The following is a 16,061-nucleotide window of genomic DNA, read 5'->3' as shown; positions in this document are numbered from 1 at the left end:
AGTTCCTGAAGCATGGAGAGAGAAACTATTAGAAGGCCATTTTAGTGAAATACTGTACTTACAGTATGGACTTCTGTAGTTCATGCATTTGTTTTTGATAACTTCAAGATGTTCTATTATAAATTTTTTAAAATTCATATCTTGCATTTCTTCTATCTCATCGTCTTCATAATCTTGTTCATTTAGGAATGTCATGATGTTTTCCTTGTTCTTGTTTCCTTGATTTCAGAATTTGTTTTTTGGCATTGTGGAGATATCTTTGGTTTCTTCTTTTTTTCCTCACTCTTGTGGCTTTTGTGGTTATACAATGACTCGATTAAGTGTACTGTCTGTTTTTGGTGAGTCTCTAGAGGCTTGTGTTGGGTGTGACCAGAGAGCTCTGTTCAGTTCTGCAGGGTTAAGGGTGTGCCAAAAGTGACACACCCAGGTTTGGCATGGTAAATCTTCTCTCCCTTTTTTTTATTCAAAAAGGAAATAATTCCACTCAGCTGAGTTCTTCTCCTTGATGGCAATCAGTGCCTGGGCGCTAGCCCCAGTGGGTATAATATTTGTCTGCTCTCTCCCAAGGACCACACACAGGATCTGTGCAGTCCTCAGTGTAAGCTCAAATTCTCCTACAATGTCTCTCACCACATAGCCAAAGCTGCCCAAGTTTGTGGCATCTCCCAATGAGACTACTCAAGTCTCAGCCACACCATGATTTCTCCCACAAACACTCAGTTTATTTCTTTCACAGTTGCAGTTAATAAGCTCCATATAGTCACTAGGTCTTAGTCTCCTGTTATTACTCCCAACCAGAGTCAAGTTTTTCTATTTGGCTGAGAGGCGCGTGGCCCTGAGCTGGCACAGCTGTTACATATGTCTAAAATGGCACCTGCTCTATTCTCTCACATGCCTCTGTAAGGTGAGTGGAGAGAAAGAATAGTGTCTATACCAGTCCCTTTTATTTTTTTTTCTCTCCTCTAGTTAGGCAGTGCACGTTCTTCCATGGGGCTTCAAGCCTCAGTCCCTCTAGGCTCTCCCTGCCACTTTTCCACCAGTGTCTCAGGCTACTGTGGTTTCACCTCACCTCCCTTTCCAGCACTGGTGAATAGACTCTGTAGCTGGTGTCCCAAGCCCTGGGCACCTGTGCCCTCCATGTAGGTCCAGCGGGTCCCACTAATTCCAGAAGAGTTTCCTCTCAGTTTTTTTCCCTAACTCTTCCCTGAGACTACAGTATCTCCACTTTGATTAAACTATCTTTTCCCAAACTGCGAGCTCCTTCCCTATTCCACTATTTGGAGCCTTCCATCTGCAATGAATCATCTACTATTCAAATATACAAAATACTTAGATATAAATATGTTCAGTGTTGAAATTCTAGGCAAATATAACTTATAAGGTAAAGCCAGTATAGTAGTATTTCACATGATATGACTTCATGATGACATTTCTTAATGGTTTGCTTTTTAATAAATATTTTCTTAAATATCCATTTCATAATTCATTTATTTTATATTAATTTTTAAAAAAGAAATATTTTTTTAAAATAGGTAATTATGTTCTTTAATAATACTGAATGATGATAAAATACTCAAGCGATCCAAGGGCTTTGCTAATGAGTACACCCATCCCAGATTCTTTCACACATATCACTGCCAAACATAGAACACAGTAGCTTTGGAGGATTCTGGGCTGGAAATTGATTGTATTTCCTAGGTAACTCAGGTTGTGCTGTGGTAAAATATGAACCCCAAAATTGTGAGAGATCAAAGCAGTAAAGATTTACATTAGTTTCAGAGTGAACATATAACATTGGTTTCTTAAGAGAGGGGGTTGTGTCCAGCGCCATGGCTCAATAGGCTAATCCTTTGCCTGTGGCACTGGCACACCGGGTTCTAGTCCTGATTGGAGTGCCGGCTTCTGTCCTGGTTGCCCCTCTTCCAGGCCAGCTCTCTGCTGTGGCCAGGGAGTGCAGTGGAGGATGGCCCAAGTCCTTGGGCCCTGCACCTGCATGGGAGACCAGGAGAAGCACCTGGCTCCTGGCTTCAGATCAGCACGATGCGCTGGCTGCGGCGGCCTTTGGAGGGTGAACCAACGGCAAAGGAAGACCTTTCTCTCTGTCTCTCTCTCTCCCTTACTGTCCACTCTTCCTGTCAAAAAAAAAAGAGAGAGAGGGGGTTGTGCTCCCCGAGACATGGAGAAAAGATGAGGGAAAGACCACTGTCCTGATGATGCTATGTGCAAAGTTCATGCCTTCTCAGTTGGAATTGCAAAACTTATACAGCCTGTGGGAATCTTGCATGTTTTCTTCCATGCTCTTAGCAAGGAGTAACTCTCCTTTAAGCAAGGGGCATGTGAAATGAGATCTTATCTGTACTCAGAACAATGGAATGCAGCATGGGGATGGCCTCATCCACAACAATGTTCCATGTTGTTGCCATGATCCACACCGTACCCCTGTGAAGAAGCATTTTTCCACAACCTGTACATTGACAAGACTCTACATCATCATGTAATAAGCGCACATTTGCAGAGGAAACTGATGCTCCTCTTGAAAACAATAACACTAGTTACTGGGGAAGCCTTTTCTTCACACATTATAGATGCATTTGTCTGGATTTTATCCCTTTATTATCTGAATACATCACTAACATGTACAATATATTTAGGACTCGTATATGCATGTACATAGCACAAACTCATTAATTAAGCTAGTTGGAAAAATTAAAGTCTAGGAAAAAGGCAAATAACCATATGTAAAAATTAACCTCAGAAATTTATTTCACCCTCTAATTTTTTTCTATTTTTATTTATAGTAATAGGACTTGAAAATATCTGTGTCCCTACTTATAGACAGTCCTTAGAAAACAAGTGAATTTTTCAAAGGATTCCAAAGATATATTCCTCATATATCCTAAATTAGAAATCATATGACCCAGAAGGCAAGAGTTAGATCAAACTATAAATAATTTAAATATAGTCAGAAGATTTGAAAGTTTTATTTTTGGTCATACCCAGATTCTCATAATATCAAAGAAAATCACACTCTCATTAAGTAGTCCAAGGGTAGAGATGTAAAATAATATAAGTAAATATACATACAATTGCATTTATAAACTGTATACATTTTTGTAAGTTTTGACCTACCAGATAACACAAGGTGTCTTTAAACAGAAATTGTGAACTCTGATAATCTGTGGATCGACTTGTATTTGTTGAATCAAAAATTAACCTTGAATTTCATTTATTCAACTTAAAAACAATTTTTAAAAAACCTACACAAAAATCACAGTAACCTATCCATCCATGTTTTGCTTATGTTATTGAAGAACTACGATTAGCTTCCATAAAGATGCATCCAACCATTGCCACTCTTGCAACTACATTTATTGATCGAGATAAATCAATCACCAATTTGTTGTAAGGGTGCATGGACAAATGTTTTTCATCATTTGAGCTCATGTCACAGTGGCTACCATACTACAAACACAAAAACTCAGCTTCTACCAAAAAGAAACCTTGATGACAGGGAGATTGAGGGAAAATAAGGACTGCTGAGTACACTTGCATCCCCCACATCTCATTGAGTTCTCTCTCTCTTTCCAGTTATGACTGTCCTACAGCTTCAGCACTTCCAAGGAAAATCCAATTTACAAATAGTGTTTGGGATGATATATCCTTCCATGATCAAGACACCTTGTGGCAAACCATGATATCCAGAGTGTGTGGATTTTCCTCTGGGTCTTGGGTAGTTGGCTAAAACTGGAGTTTCTCTGCAAGAGTGCACATGACCAAAGCTTGTTCATCAGTGCAGAGATGATAGAATGGCCTACTGCATTTAAGGAGGTGTCATTCCGTAATTAGAACCAGAAACAGAGGGGGGTGAGAAGAGATGAAGTATGAACCTTTACTGTATTTTGATGCACTATGAACACAATTAGTTTACCCAAGATGATGTATAATGGTAAGTTCAGGGATGACCTACTGCCCTTCTCTGGGTGTGTTGACTTATTAGCAATTCATGAAGCCCGTTTCTCTGTTAAAGTACTATGGGCTGAGAGATATTAGGCAGAGCCATGAAGAGACTTTTGGGGTGCACATATGGTCATCAGTGGCAAATGTGACCTTTCACCTTCTTGATGAATGGTCATGTGGAATGATGAAACTGAGTGTGTTTTTTTTTAATTCCAATGTTAATTCTTTCTACAGTTGTCAAATGCCTCAAAACAGTTGACTGGCCTAACAACTCTTGGCCCCTGTGCACACAGGTTTACAGAGCTCTGTCCCAGCAATGCCCTAGGGAGCAATGAGAGTCCAAAGCATGTTTTCAAAAGCTGTTTTTCCCCATAATGGAGAGTGGCAGGTGCATAGCCTCAGGGCAGGGTGATGCCATGAGTTCCTGAATGGGACAGAAATGAAGCAATAAAATATATAAAAGCCAGAGCTCTTCTGATCTCAGGGACATTATGGCAAGGCCTCAGCCCTGAGATTCTTGAAATTTCTTCCTTGTGATTCTGGTTGTGTCCCTGTGTGACTCAGTAGTTAGCACATATTGTCTACAGCTTGAGGGCATACAGAAATACTAGCATCAGTTGTGCCCTATATAAAAATCTAGTCTCCCTACAGGGGTTGAGGCAACAGACATAATCAAAACAATTTTCTCTTAATATCAGCAAAGACTTCAGCCTTTAACTTTATGTTGGGTTCACTTGACATGTTGTTTTCTGTGATTTTTCTCAACATACTCCTGAATTCCTCATACAGTTCACAGGACATACCTCCCAGGAACTGTTATAATTCCATGAGACCAAGTGTCTACAGAGATGGAGTCCTGGTTCTGGGTGGGTTTTTCCCCCTTTACTTTCTGAAACCAGAATCAAACATGATCCGGTTATCTTTTTTATCCAGGCCAGTGGATAAAATGGAGACATACAGGTAAGTCCAACATTGAGTTATGTGTCAACTGTGGTTCAGACTGTGAGAGAGTGTTTCCTTCTATCTGTGAGTGGTTAATTGCACTTAAGAATTTTGAAAAAAAAAATCATATACAGAAGCGGCAGGAATGCAAATCAATGAATCAATGAAGGCTGAGTTCCTTCCCTTCTTTTGCTTTTTACAACCTTCCCTTTCCATTTTCTGCTTGCTCTCCACTACTGCAGAGAGTGAGAAATGGACATGTTGTATTCACTCTATTGATCTCACCTCCTGATCAGCCTCCAAGAGTCTTGAAATTAATGTGCAGGGACTTAACTTAAGACCCGGCAGCCTTCTATATGGGGAAAGAAGAAGTAAACTCATCAGCTTGCAGCTGACAGCAAGTGCTATGAGTGAATAAAAATCACCTTATAGGGGAATTAATTGCAATTAAGCAAAATGATAAAAATAAGAAACACTTCAAAATGTTTCAAAATGTAATGCTCTTATTTTTCATTCAGATAAGTTAAACTAAGTATGGAACAGTTTTCAGTAGCATATTTTTTGATGGTTCTACTTAGTGTATTATAAGTAAACACTGTTTCTGATATAAAAAACTTTTTGAATCAATCATTTACTGAATGGAACAAAATTTGACTATTTTTAGGTAAAAAAGCAAAGTTTCAAATTCTGTAAGAATAATACAAAATTGTGTGAAACTTGAGAAAAATGCACTTGCCCTAAAATCAACACTGCCATTTGCAAAATAGGTAGACATAGTGCATGAATGCAACACATCTTGAAATGACAATCTAATAACTTCAACATTCAAACACATGATTCAATGCACCTAAACAGCAGATAATTGCATAAATTTATTTAATCCCACATAATCTATTGACAAATATCAAATTACATTTGAAATATAGAAGTAATGAAACATTTCAAAGAAGAGTCAAAAAGCTATCCACTGTGTGAAAACAAAACATCTACACTCTTGGACAGGTAACATTTGAGAGCCATTACAAATACCAACAAATTATAATTCTGCTTAAGTCATGCAGAAAATGTTAAAGAATAAAAAATGAAATGATAAAATAGAATTCAGTGATGTGGAGAACAGTGTATAAAACTAAGGTGAACATTGTAAATATTCTGAAATTTCACATTCTGAAAAAAATGCTCTTTTTCAAGGCAAATATATTTGAACAAAATTGCTTCTGTGAATGCTGGTATAGGAAAATTACAGAAAGGGCTCATGAAAATGGCTTTGGTGAATAGATTAGAGATGTTCCCAAATGATAAAATGACTGATAAGTCAGATGGTATTCAACTATTTCAGAAGGTACTGAAAAGAGAGATGCTTGCCTCTTGGGTTCCACCCCTAAGTAGAAGTGAAATCCCATGTTGGGACACATCAAGGCTTTCCTGAAGGGCTCAAGAAGGTGAGTGTGATCATTGCAAAATTTGCTTCAGAGGAGTCCAAAGGGGAATCCCACAATGTTCTAGAGCCCTTGGAACCTCACTCACATCTCCTCCAGTTGCCAGAGCTGAGACACCACTCAGTAGCAGTCTGAGTCTGACCATTGCTGCTTCATGGCATGGCTGTGGTGTTGCTCTGAATTCCTTGGTCTCACCCTTCTCCCTGATGCTGCCCCTTTCTTTAGGTGGCTGTGGAAGAATTACCAATACATACTGGCCTTCCACTTTGCCATCCAGGAGATCCATAAGGACCCCCAGCTCCTCCCCAACCTGACCCTGGGTTTCCAGCTCTACAATTCTGTTACCAGTGGCCAGTTCACCCTGAGGAGCACTCTGCACTGGCTGACTGGAAAGCATCATCTCATCCCTAACTACACCTGCCAGACACAAGGCAAGACAGTTGCCATCATTGCTGGAACCACACCAGCATTTTCAGCTGAAATTGGGACAATGTTGGAGCTGTACAAAACCCCACAGGTAAATATGCAGTGAATTCTGGATTGAAATGCTTCCATTTCCCACCAGACCTGTGACATCTAAGGCAAGGTCCTGTGGAAGCCAAGTGACATAATCCAGTATTGGTTGAAACAGACTTTGGGGAATTCCTTGGATTGTGAGAAAGGGAAGGAGCAGTGGAAGCTGAGAGCCTCAGCCCAGATCCATATCTAGGGCCAATGTATCCATCCCCACCTGCTGGGAATGTTGATTGTTGACTTTCAGAGAAAATACACACAGCAAAGACATATCCTAGGATGACTGCATGTTAGATATGCATATATAAAGACCTGGGACAGTACTATCCATTTGGAACCCACTTAGGACAATGGCAGTACCAAAGATCATCAAAGAGTGTTTGGGGCTGAGCTAGATTTAGGTATTTCACTCTCTCCCTATGCCCAGTCCTTACTTCCTCACATTCAGCAGATTCCTTCACAGGGCCTCCAGTTCACTTTCCAAGTTCTATTCAGGGATTTCAATCTTAGTGTGTGTTTCATGGACAGAGAAACAAAGACGTAGGTAGACAGTGTACACCCGTTCACTAGTTTAATCACCAAATACTGACTATGGTGCTGGTGCTGATTGTCCTTTGAAAACAGAGGGGCCTGGAACTCAATTCAAATCTCCCAAGTAGGTGTCAGGAACCCAATTACATAAGCCAATTAATCATCTGCCAAGGGTCTGCATTCACATTCCCAGGACTTTTAAAGGAGACCCACTTCAAACAAGTAGCAATCTACACACATCACCAGCAAGCTCAGACAGGAACGGTATAGAAAAATTCTTTGTGAAAAGCAATTTTAACAAAACTCTGAGATCATAGGTGAGTGTATTCTTCAAGGCAATTTAGGTTATGCTAGCAAAATCAATGAAATTCAAACTATCAAGAAATCAACACAGTAAAAATTGTCTCAGAGGTAACATATAACACCAGTTTCAGGGGGAAATTTTCCACATACGACATGGGGTGAGAAGTGCGAAGGACCAATGTCCTGGTCCAAAATCCATGCACTCTTCTTCCCTCAAATGAATATGAAGATTTACACGTATCTTACACATTTTTGCATGCTGTGAATGAGGATATCCATTCTCATCCTGAAAGCAATAAGCATTGAAACATGGATTTCTCTGAACCCAGATGATAGAATGTGGTCTTCTCTACCCACAAACCTCAGATCATCATGGTTTTCTTTCCATTCAGATCACATATGGTCCTTTTGATCCCATGCTAAGTGAGAGAGACAAGTTTCCATCACTCTATCAGATGGCCACTAGTGACAGCTCTCTGGCCTGTGGAATGCTCTCCTTGCTACTACATTTTGGCTGGATTTGGGTGGCGATCTTTGTATCTAATGACATGAAAGGAGAGAAGTTCCTACAGGATATTGAAGCTGAGATGGTAAAGAAAGGTGTCTGCTTGGCCTATTCAGTAAAGCTCCCTGACGCTAAGTCAAGGTATGAAGAAACTGAAATCTCTTTCCTAGAAGGGATTCGAATTTCATCAGCAAATGTGCATATTCTATATGGTGATGTAAGGAGTCTGTATATCATGGAATTTCTAAGCAAATACTATTTAACCCTGGGGAAGGTGTGGATCATGGCTACAAAGTGGGAGATAGTTGTGCATGAGAAAGAACACATGCTGCACTCTTTTCATGGAGGCTTCTCATTTTCACACCACAAGGATGAAATCCCTGGCCTCAACCATTTTGTCAAGACAGTGGACCCTTCCCACTACCCAGAAGATTTCTTCCTCAGTCAACTATGGCTTCATGCTTTTCACTGCTTACCTTCTGGGCCACTTTGTGGGACAATTGGAGTCTGCCCACCAAATGCTTCCTTTGAGTTTTTCCCAGGACACATTGACATGCTGACCATATCTGACTCCAGCTATTTCATCTACAATGCTGTGTATGCAGTGGCCCATGCCCTCCATAAGATGCTTTCAGAGCAAATAGAAAAGAGTTCTCCAGGAGATGCATCTCAACCTAGGATTCTTCCATGGCAGGTAAACATCTCTCAAAACAGGATATGCATTGCACTTCTGATGGCATTCTCGGGTATTTTTATTGTAGTACCACATGACCATGTTTTCATGCTGAGATTGGCATGATCAGGCAGGATGATTAGTGGGCTCTTTCACACCACACCAGGCATAGATACACCTTTAATTGTTATGTGTGTGGAGGATTTTTTATCTGCTATCAAACACTAAAAAACATTTCCTGCTATGGAACTTGTTGAAAATATTTAAAAACAGTATACATACTTAGAAATGCACTTAAGTCTACAGATAAATAGTTTTGGTCATCTGATCACACTGATAACCAACACCCAAATATACAACATAGTATTTCTAGTACCCAAATGAGCTCTGTATCCCCCTCCTCAATTTCTTTTTTCACATGTGAAAGAGGAGCATATTGTCATTAACAAGATATGATCCAGTGAAGCAATATTAAAATTACATAGCCAATGATCTGACACCACAGAATTTTATACTCTATATATTAGCTAGCACAAATAAGACAAACATGATATTTTTGTTGTTCAGGCTTATATAATTTACTGTAATGACCTCCAGTTTTAAATGTCAAGATTTCATTCTTAATCATGTCTGAGTAATATTCAAATATATATCACAATTCCTTCACCCAGTCATCAGTTGATGGACATCTAGATGGTTGCACTTCTAAGGTATTGCACATTAAGCTGCTATAGAATTCTGAGTGCAGGCGACTCTTTCATGTGTTGATGTCATTTCCTTTGAATACATTCTCAGGTGTGAGACTACTGGGCCATGTGGTAGAACTAGTATTGGTTTTCTGAAAAATTCCTCTCCTGTCTTCCATTATGGTTGTACCAGCTTACAATCATTCCCATAAAATGTATTGGGGTATTTTTTTCCAGACCCTCAGCAGAATTTATTTTTCAAATTTTGGATAATATTCATTCAAATTTGGGGCAATTGAAATCTCACTTTAGTTTTTATTGGCACTTCCCTGATGGTTACTGGTCCTGAGCATCTTTTCATGTTTCTCTTGACCATTTTTATTTCATCCTTTGAAAAATGCTTGTTCATATCTTTAGTTCACTTCTTAACTAGATTGTTGGGTATGTTGCTGTTAAGTTTTTTGAACTCCTTATACAATCTGGAGATTAATACTTTATTGGATCCATGTTTTGCAAATATTTTCCCCCATTCTGTAAGTAGTGTCTTCACTTGGATGAGTGTGTCTTTTGCTGAGCAGAAGTTACTTAGCTTAATGTATATTGTTGCCTTTATTGCCTTTATTTCTTGGATCTTATCCAAGAAATTGTTGCCTAGGTAAATATCTTGCAGTGTTTCCCCAATGTTTTCCTCTTGTAATTTGATGGTTTTGGTTTAAAGCTTAAATCCTTGATAAATTTTAAATTGATATTTGTATAGGGTGTAAGGTAGCAGTCTGATTTCATATCTCTAGATGTGGAAATCCAAATTCCCCAACACTACTTGTTGAAGAACTGTCTTTTTCTTGGGAATCAATTTAGCTCCATGTAACATTTTCAATTCAGACTCAATAACGACAGATCATAGAAGAATAATGTTATTTACTGTAGGATGAAATGCTATAAAATACCTTAATAAAGGTCATTACAAAGACTTGGAAGAAGGAAATGATTAAAACTACTCTTTTGTTTGGAAGGATTGCAAAGCTAGGAAATATGGACTATCGTGTATCCCACAGCAGCTAAAAATCTATTTGGTTATAAATATTCCCTATAATCTCAAAAGGTAGCTGTATTCTCAACAAAAAATAGTCAAAGTGCAAAGAGAGAAATAAAAGCCATGGGACAATAAACTCTACTGAGGTAAAAAATGTTATACAAATAAACTACACATACACAGCATACACATTTTTGTAAGTTAAGAACTACCAGCGGCAGCCAGAGATGTACAAGCAGATTTGGTAAAATGTTTATTTAGAAAAATTATGCTTGGATTTCTAATTCATTGAATTTGATTCAACTGATATTATTTTCAGTTTTCTTAAACTTTTAAAAAATTATTTCAAAATCAGAATTACTATGAGAAAGAGAGAGACAGAGAAAAGAGGAGACAGATCTAGCATCTCCTGATTCACTCCACAATGGCTGCATGTACCAGGATTAGGCCAGGTCAAGCCAGGATGCAGGAGCATCAATTGCTCTCCTACATGAGTGCAGGGGCCCAAGCACTTGGAACCTCAAGTGCTGCTTTCCCAGGCTCATTAGCAGAAAGCTGAATCAGGAGTAGAGCAGTTGGGGTTTCCATCGGCACTCACAGGGGTGCTGGGAATTGTGGAAAGTGGCTTGACCTGCTGCACCACAAGATCAGCCCAAATGCTGTTAAATTAAAACAAAATTTACTGATATAAAAGAACAGATTTCATGTTATTTCATTGATAAAATTTTAAGAAGATAACCATCCTTTCTTCCTTTCCCTTCTCAGTCCCCCCTTCTTCCATTCCTTTTTTCCTTTTAATTTTTGCAACAACGTAATTTCAATTTACTTTAAATCACAGAGTTAATGCCTCACTAATCATAATGTTCCTCAAATGAAAAGTAGAAAGATAACTGCTCCAAGGAATTTACACAAGGGCGATAAACACAAATCAAAGCCTGAGATGTCAGTTTCATTTTATTATATTTTGTTTTTTTTTCTTCTATTCTATATTATATAGTACCCATCACCAAAACATTTATATATTCTATTTAAGGAACTGGTATATTTCACTATGCGTAATGTGAATGTGAATCTATTTTTTTTTTTTTTTTGCTAAAGAGAGAATTTCACTTTTTGGTGGGGAGACAGGGTCAAAATTTTAAAAGTGCACACAAGTACACTCACAATAATCAAGATATTTTGCATATAAAGTCATGCTATAAAAAAAAGTCATGCTATTCTCATGTGGAAGAACTAAGATGAGCTTTCCTAAACCAATAACCAATGTTTCATGGTCAGCAATCCTGTGGGACTCATCCTGTGATTTCTCTGTTTAGAATCAGATACTCCCCATCACTTTAATAGGGGGAAGCAGAATTCTCCACACTTGAACCCATGATTTTTTAATGTATTTCACAGGTAGAGTTATAGACAGTGAGAGAGACAGACAGAGAGAAAGCTCTTCCTTCCATTGGTTCACTCCCCAAAATGCCACTAAACTGGCACTGCACAGATCCAAAGCCAGGAGCCAGGTGATTCTTCCTGGTCTCCCATGAGGATGCAGAAGCCCAAGCACTCGGGCCTCCTCCACTGCCTTCCCGGGCCACAGCTTCCCGAGCTGGACTGGAAGAGGAGCAACTGGCACTAGAACCTGGTGCCCATATTGGATGCTGACACTGCAGGCGGAGGATTAATCAAGTGGGCCATGGCACCAGCCCCAAACCCATGATATTTTGATCAGTCAGAAAAAACAGCCTCCACCCAATAGAAACCCTGAGGATACACAGGAGGCAAAAGAAGGATTTCTAAGTTGTGTGCACCTCCACCTCTAATCTGAATGTTCTCCCTCTTTCCAATTGTGCCTCCCCTCCAGCTTCATCCACTTCTGAGGAAAATCCAATTTACCAACAGTGCTGGGGAGGATGTTTCCTTCCATGAAACGAGACACCATATGCCACACTACGATATCCACAACATTGTGAATTTTCCTGCTGGATTTCGTTTTCTGATTAAAATCGGGGAGTTTTCCCCTGAGTGTGCACGTGGAGAAGACTTGGTCCTCAATGAAGAGATGATAGAATGGCCAGTTGCATTCAAGGAGGTGTGGATCCATGGGAATATTGGATACATACAGAGGGTTTGATGAAAGTATGGGAGGATATTATGTGTGAGAATTTACATAAGCATTCAATTCTCAATTCACATATTGGCTTCAAAAGATATGGTGTTCCTTACACATATATGAGCCAGTGTGTATTAGAAGTGCACATTTGGATTAGATATTATTGTTTTTCTCTGGGCATGTTAATGCATTCCTAGGTTGAGTGACTAGAAAGAATGTTAAGAAATAGAGATAGAGATCAATACTTAGACATAAAATTACTAAATGTATGTCACTACAAATTCTAAAATTTTATTTCAACTTTGTATTTATATAATGTGAAAAACTTCATGTATTACATGTATATTTATAAAGATAGTGATATTTTCATCATTTGGTGAGTCATTATTATGTTTTGATGCAGTATGAACACAAATAAATTATGAATTGAGCATTTGTAGAAAAATTTCCAATTTTCCTTTGTCATTGTGGTTGCTAATCAGTTCAGTTTTTTTTTCTGAATACCACCTTACAGCTGTGATCCAAAAGTTTATCATCATTGTGCTGTTGAAATACCCCAGACAGTTTTGCGGGTAATTTTTATAACTATTGTGTGTTATATAACAAATGCATTGGCAGTATCAGGAATTGATGCCCTCCCTGGGTATAGAAGTCCAGAAGTAGATAGATGCACAATCAATGGGTTATTACATTTGTTCTCCTTTTCTTTGCAGGCTTGTCTTTTTCTTAGTAGTTACTATCAGAAGTGTATCTAGTCATCAGGCTTTTTGAATATTTTTCTGGCATGTAAAATCTTCTACTCAATCAAAGAAAGAGGCATGTAAAATAGTCTCAGACATACACATTCTAGAAGAATTACCACATAAAAAGCTAAACTGAAAAGATTTCAGAGGAAGCAATTCAATAAAGAAACAAATGCCCAGAAGCATAGATCCAATGATGAGCAAAATTAAACCCATCAGGTGGCCTCATAATATTTGGTAGGCAGTTGACAAACCTGGAATGAGCATCTTAGAAACTCCAATTGGATGTCTAAATAAAATCAATAAGATACAGCCTGAGGAAGAGATAGTTATGACCTTGGGGTGAAAAGGCAATTAGAGACATCCTATCACATTGCCTAATGTCATGCAAAGCAATGACCATCACTTCTCTTTCCCCATCAGACTCCTCAGTCTTTGTGTAGCCAGAGGTGTGGTCCAGGATTCAGGAAAATACCACAGGAAGGAAAACATGTCTGCTGCTATACTTGCGTTGTTTGTCCAGAGAGAGACATTTCCAATCATACAGGTAGAATACATATAACTTACCTTGAGAACTCTACCATCTTAACTATTTCTTGATAAAAAAGGAAACCAAGAATATTTGCGATGAAATAAGAGTCTTCACTCACTATTTCCATACCCTTGTTGTATGCTCAGTATTGCCATCTCATTATGTGTAAGCTGTTTTCTGGATGTGCTAATCGTCTCAAGCTCAACTGTGACACTGATTCGATCTGGTATCCTTTTTTTCGATCCAGCACTGAATGAGATTCTCTCAATCTGAGATCTAAACAAGAAATATAATATTTGTATTTGTATTTGTTAAGGCTCTGTATGGTTATCTAGAAGTCTTGAATTCAAAACTTTTTCATAGACAACTGAAAAACAGGGAGCTAATCCACATGAATTGTGATGGGAATATTGTATTTCTTTCTGTGCTACATCTTTGACATGGTGCATGCTGTTCAGTACACAGAATGAATGACACCACTTGTCCTTTATGGATATACAAGAAGATGAGAAAAATAAGCTGAAATATAGACACAAATATCAAATTATATATCAAAGCCAAATGTTTGAGAAATGTAAAAATGTAATAAGACTCATTGGTAAATAGTTCCACTGTTCAATGTATAATAAATATGTTTATAATAATTTGAATTCTTCCAAAATGATGTTTCAATTCACATCATCTTAGCTCTAGAAATATTTTGATTTCAGTATCTTCAAACATTCTATACAGAATTTCCAGTATGAAGAAAACAGAAAAATGACTTCAAGTGTCAGTGAAAATATTCAACATGCAGTAATTTAGTGAAAGAAAGAAAACTAAAGTATCATGCACTGACCCATTGTACAATATACACTTGCCTATATATTCCTGGTGTATCTCCATGATAGGTGCCAGATGTACCTACAGATTCTATGAAAAGTAAAGGGAACACATTGAAAAGAATTGGAGGAGAAAATTCCTCTAAATTTTTGCAAATGTTTATATTCTATTTTTTTACAAAATTATTTATTTGTTTGAAGGTCAGAGTTGAAGAGAGGGGGAGAGCATAATAGAGAGGGAGAGAGGATGCAGTGAGGATCTTCCATCAGGTAGATTCACTCCCCAGATAGCTCCAATGGCCTAGACTGGGCCAGGCCAAAGTCAGAAACCAGGAGCTTCTTCCAGGTCTTGCAGAGGCCCAAGCATTTGGGCCTTCCTCTGCTGGTTTCCTAGGCACATTGGCATGGAGATCATTTAGAAGTGCAGCAGTCAAGACATGAACAGGCACCTGTTCAGATGCCATCATTGCAGGCAGTGGCTTTAACCACTACATCACAACTCCACTCCCTGAAGCTTGTACTCTTGCATGAGTACCAAGGATAAAAACAGGGTAGGACTCTTACTGCAAGTGTAGCCCAACTAATACCATTTTCTTCCTTCCTTCCTTCCTTCCTTCCTTCCTTCCTTCCTTCCTTCCTTCCTTCCTTCCTTTCTTTCTTTCTTTCTCTTTCTTTCTTTCTTTCTTTTCAGGCAAAGTGGACAGTGAGAGAGAGACAGAGAGAAAGGTCTTCCTTTTGCCATTGGTTCACCCTCCAATGGCCGCCGCAGCTGGCACGCTGTGGCCGGCACACCGCGCTGATCCAAAGGTAGGAGCCAGGTGCTTCTCCTGGTCTCCCATGCGGGTGCAGGGCCCAAGGACCTGGGCCATCCTCCACTGCACTCCCGGGCCATAGCAGAGAGCTGGCCTGGAAGAGGGGCAACCAGGACAGAATCCGGCGCCCCGACTGGGACTAGAACCCGGTGTGCCAGCGCCGTTAGGTGGAGGGTTAGCCTAGTGAGCCACGGCGCCGGCCCACCATTTTCTTTCTTTTTAAAAAAGATTTATTTTATTTGAAAATCAGAGAATCAGTGAATGAGAGAGAGAGAGAGAGAGAGAGAGAGAGAGAGAGAGAATCTAATTGTTCACTCCTCAGATGGAACAATGGCATGGGATGGGCCAGCAGGTACTGGGAGCCAGGAGCTTCCTTTTGGGTCTCCCACATGGGTGTTGGGGTCACTAGTGCTTGTGGAATTTTCTGCTGCTCTTTCTAGGTGATTAGCAGGGAGCTGGATTGGAAATTC

The 16,061-nt window shown here is 39.2% G+C and overlaps 1 protein-coding gene across 1 annotated transcript in view; it reads left to right on the top strand.

The window, feature by feature from the left end:
* The window catches only part of LOC138847813 (vomeronasal type-2 receptor 116-like), a 56,991-nt gene that overhangs the window by 39,124 nt on the left and 1,806 nt on the right, over window positions 1-16,061 (top strand). The window contains exons 4-6 of the mRNA XM_070067627.1: window positions 6,564-6,855; window positions 8,078-8,884; window positions 13,850-13,973. Coding sequence (XP_069923728.1) covers window positions 6,564-6,855; window positions 8,078-8,884; window positions 13,850-13,973 — 1,223 coding nt within the window. The remainder of the gene's footprint in view (window positions 1-6,563; window positions 6,856-8,077; window positions 8,885-13,849; window positions 13,974-16,061) is intronic.

The sequence above is a fragment of the Oryctolagus cuniculus genome (genome assembly GCF_964237555.1).
Source record: "Oryctolagus cuniculus chromosome 16 unlocalized genomic scaffold, mOryCun1.1 SUPER_16_unloc_1, whole genome shotgun sequence".
Lineage (NCBI taxonomy): Eukaryota > Metazoa > Chordata > Mammalia > Lagomorpha > Leporidae > Oryctolagus > Oryctolagus cuniculus.
Note: the sequence above shows the minus strand (reverse complement) of the source record. Positions and strands in the feature narration are given on the sequence as shown.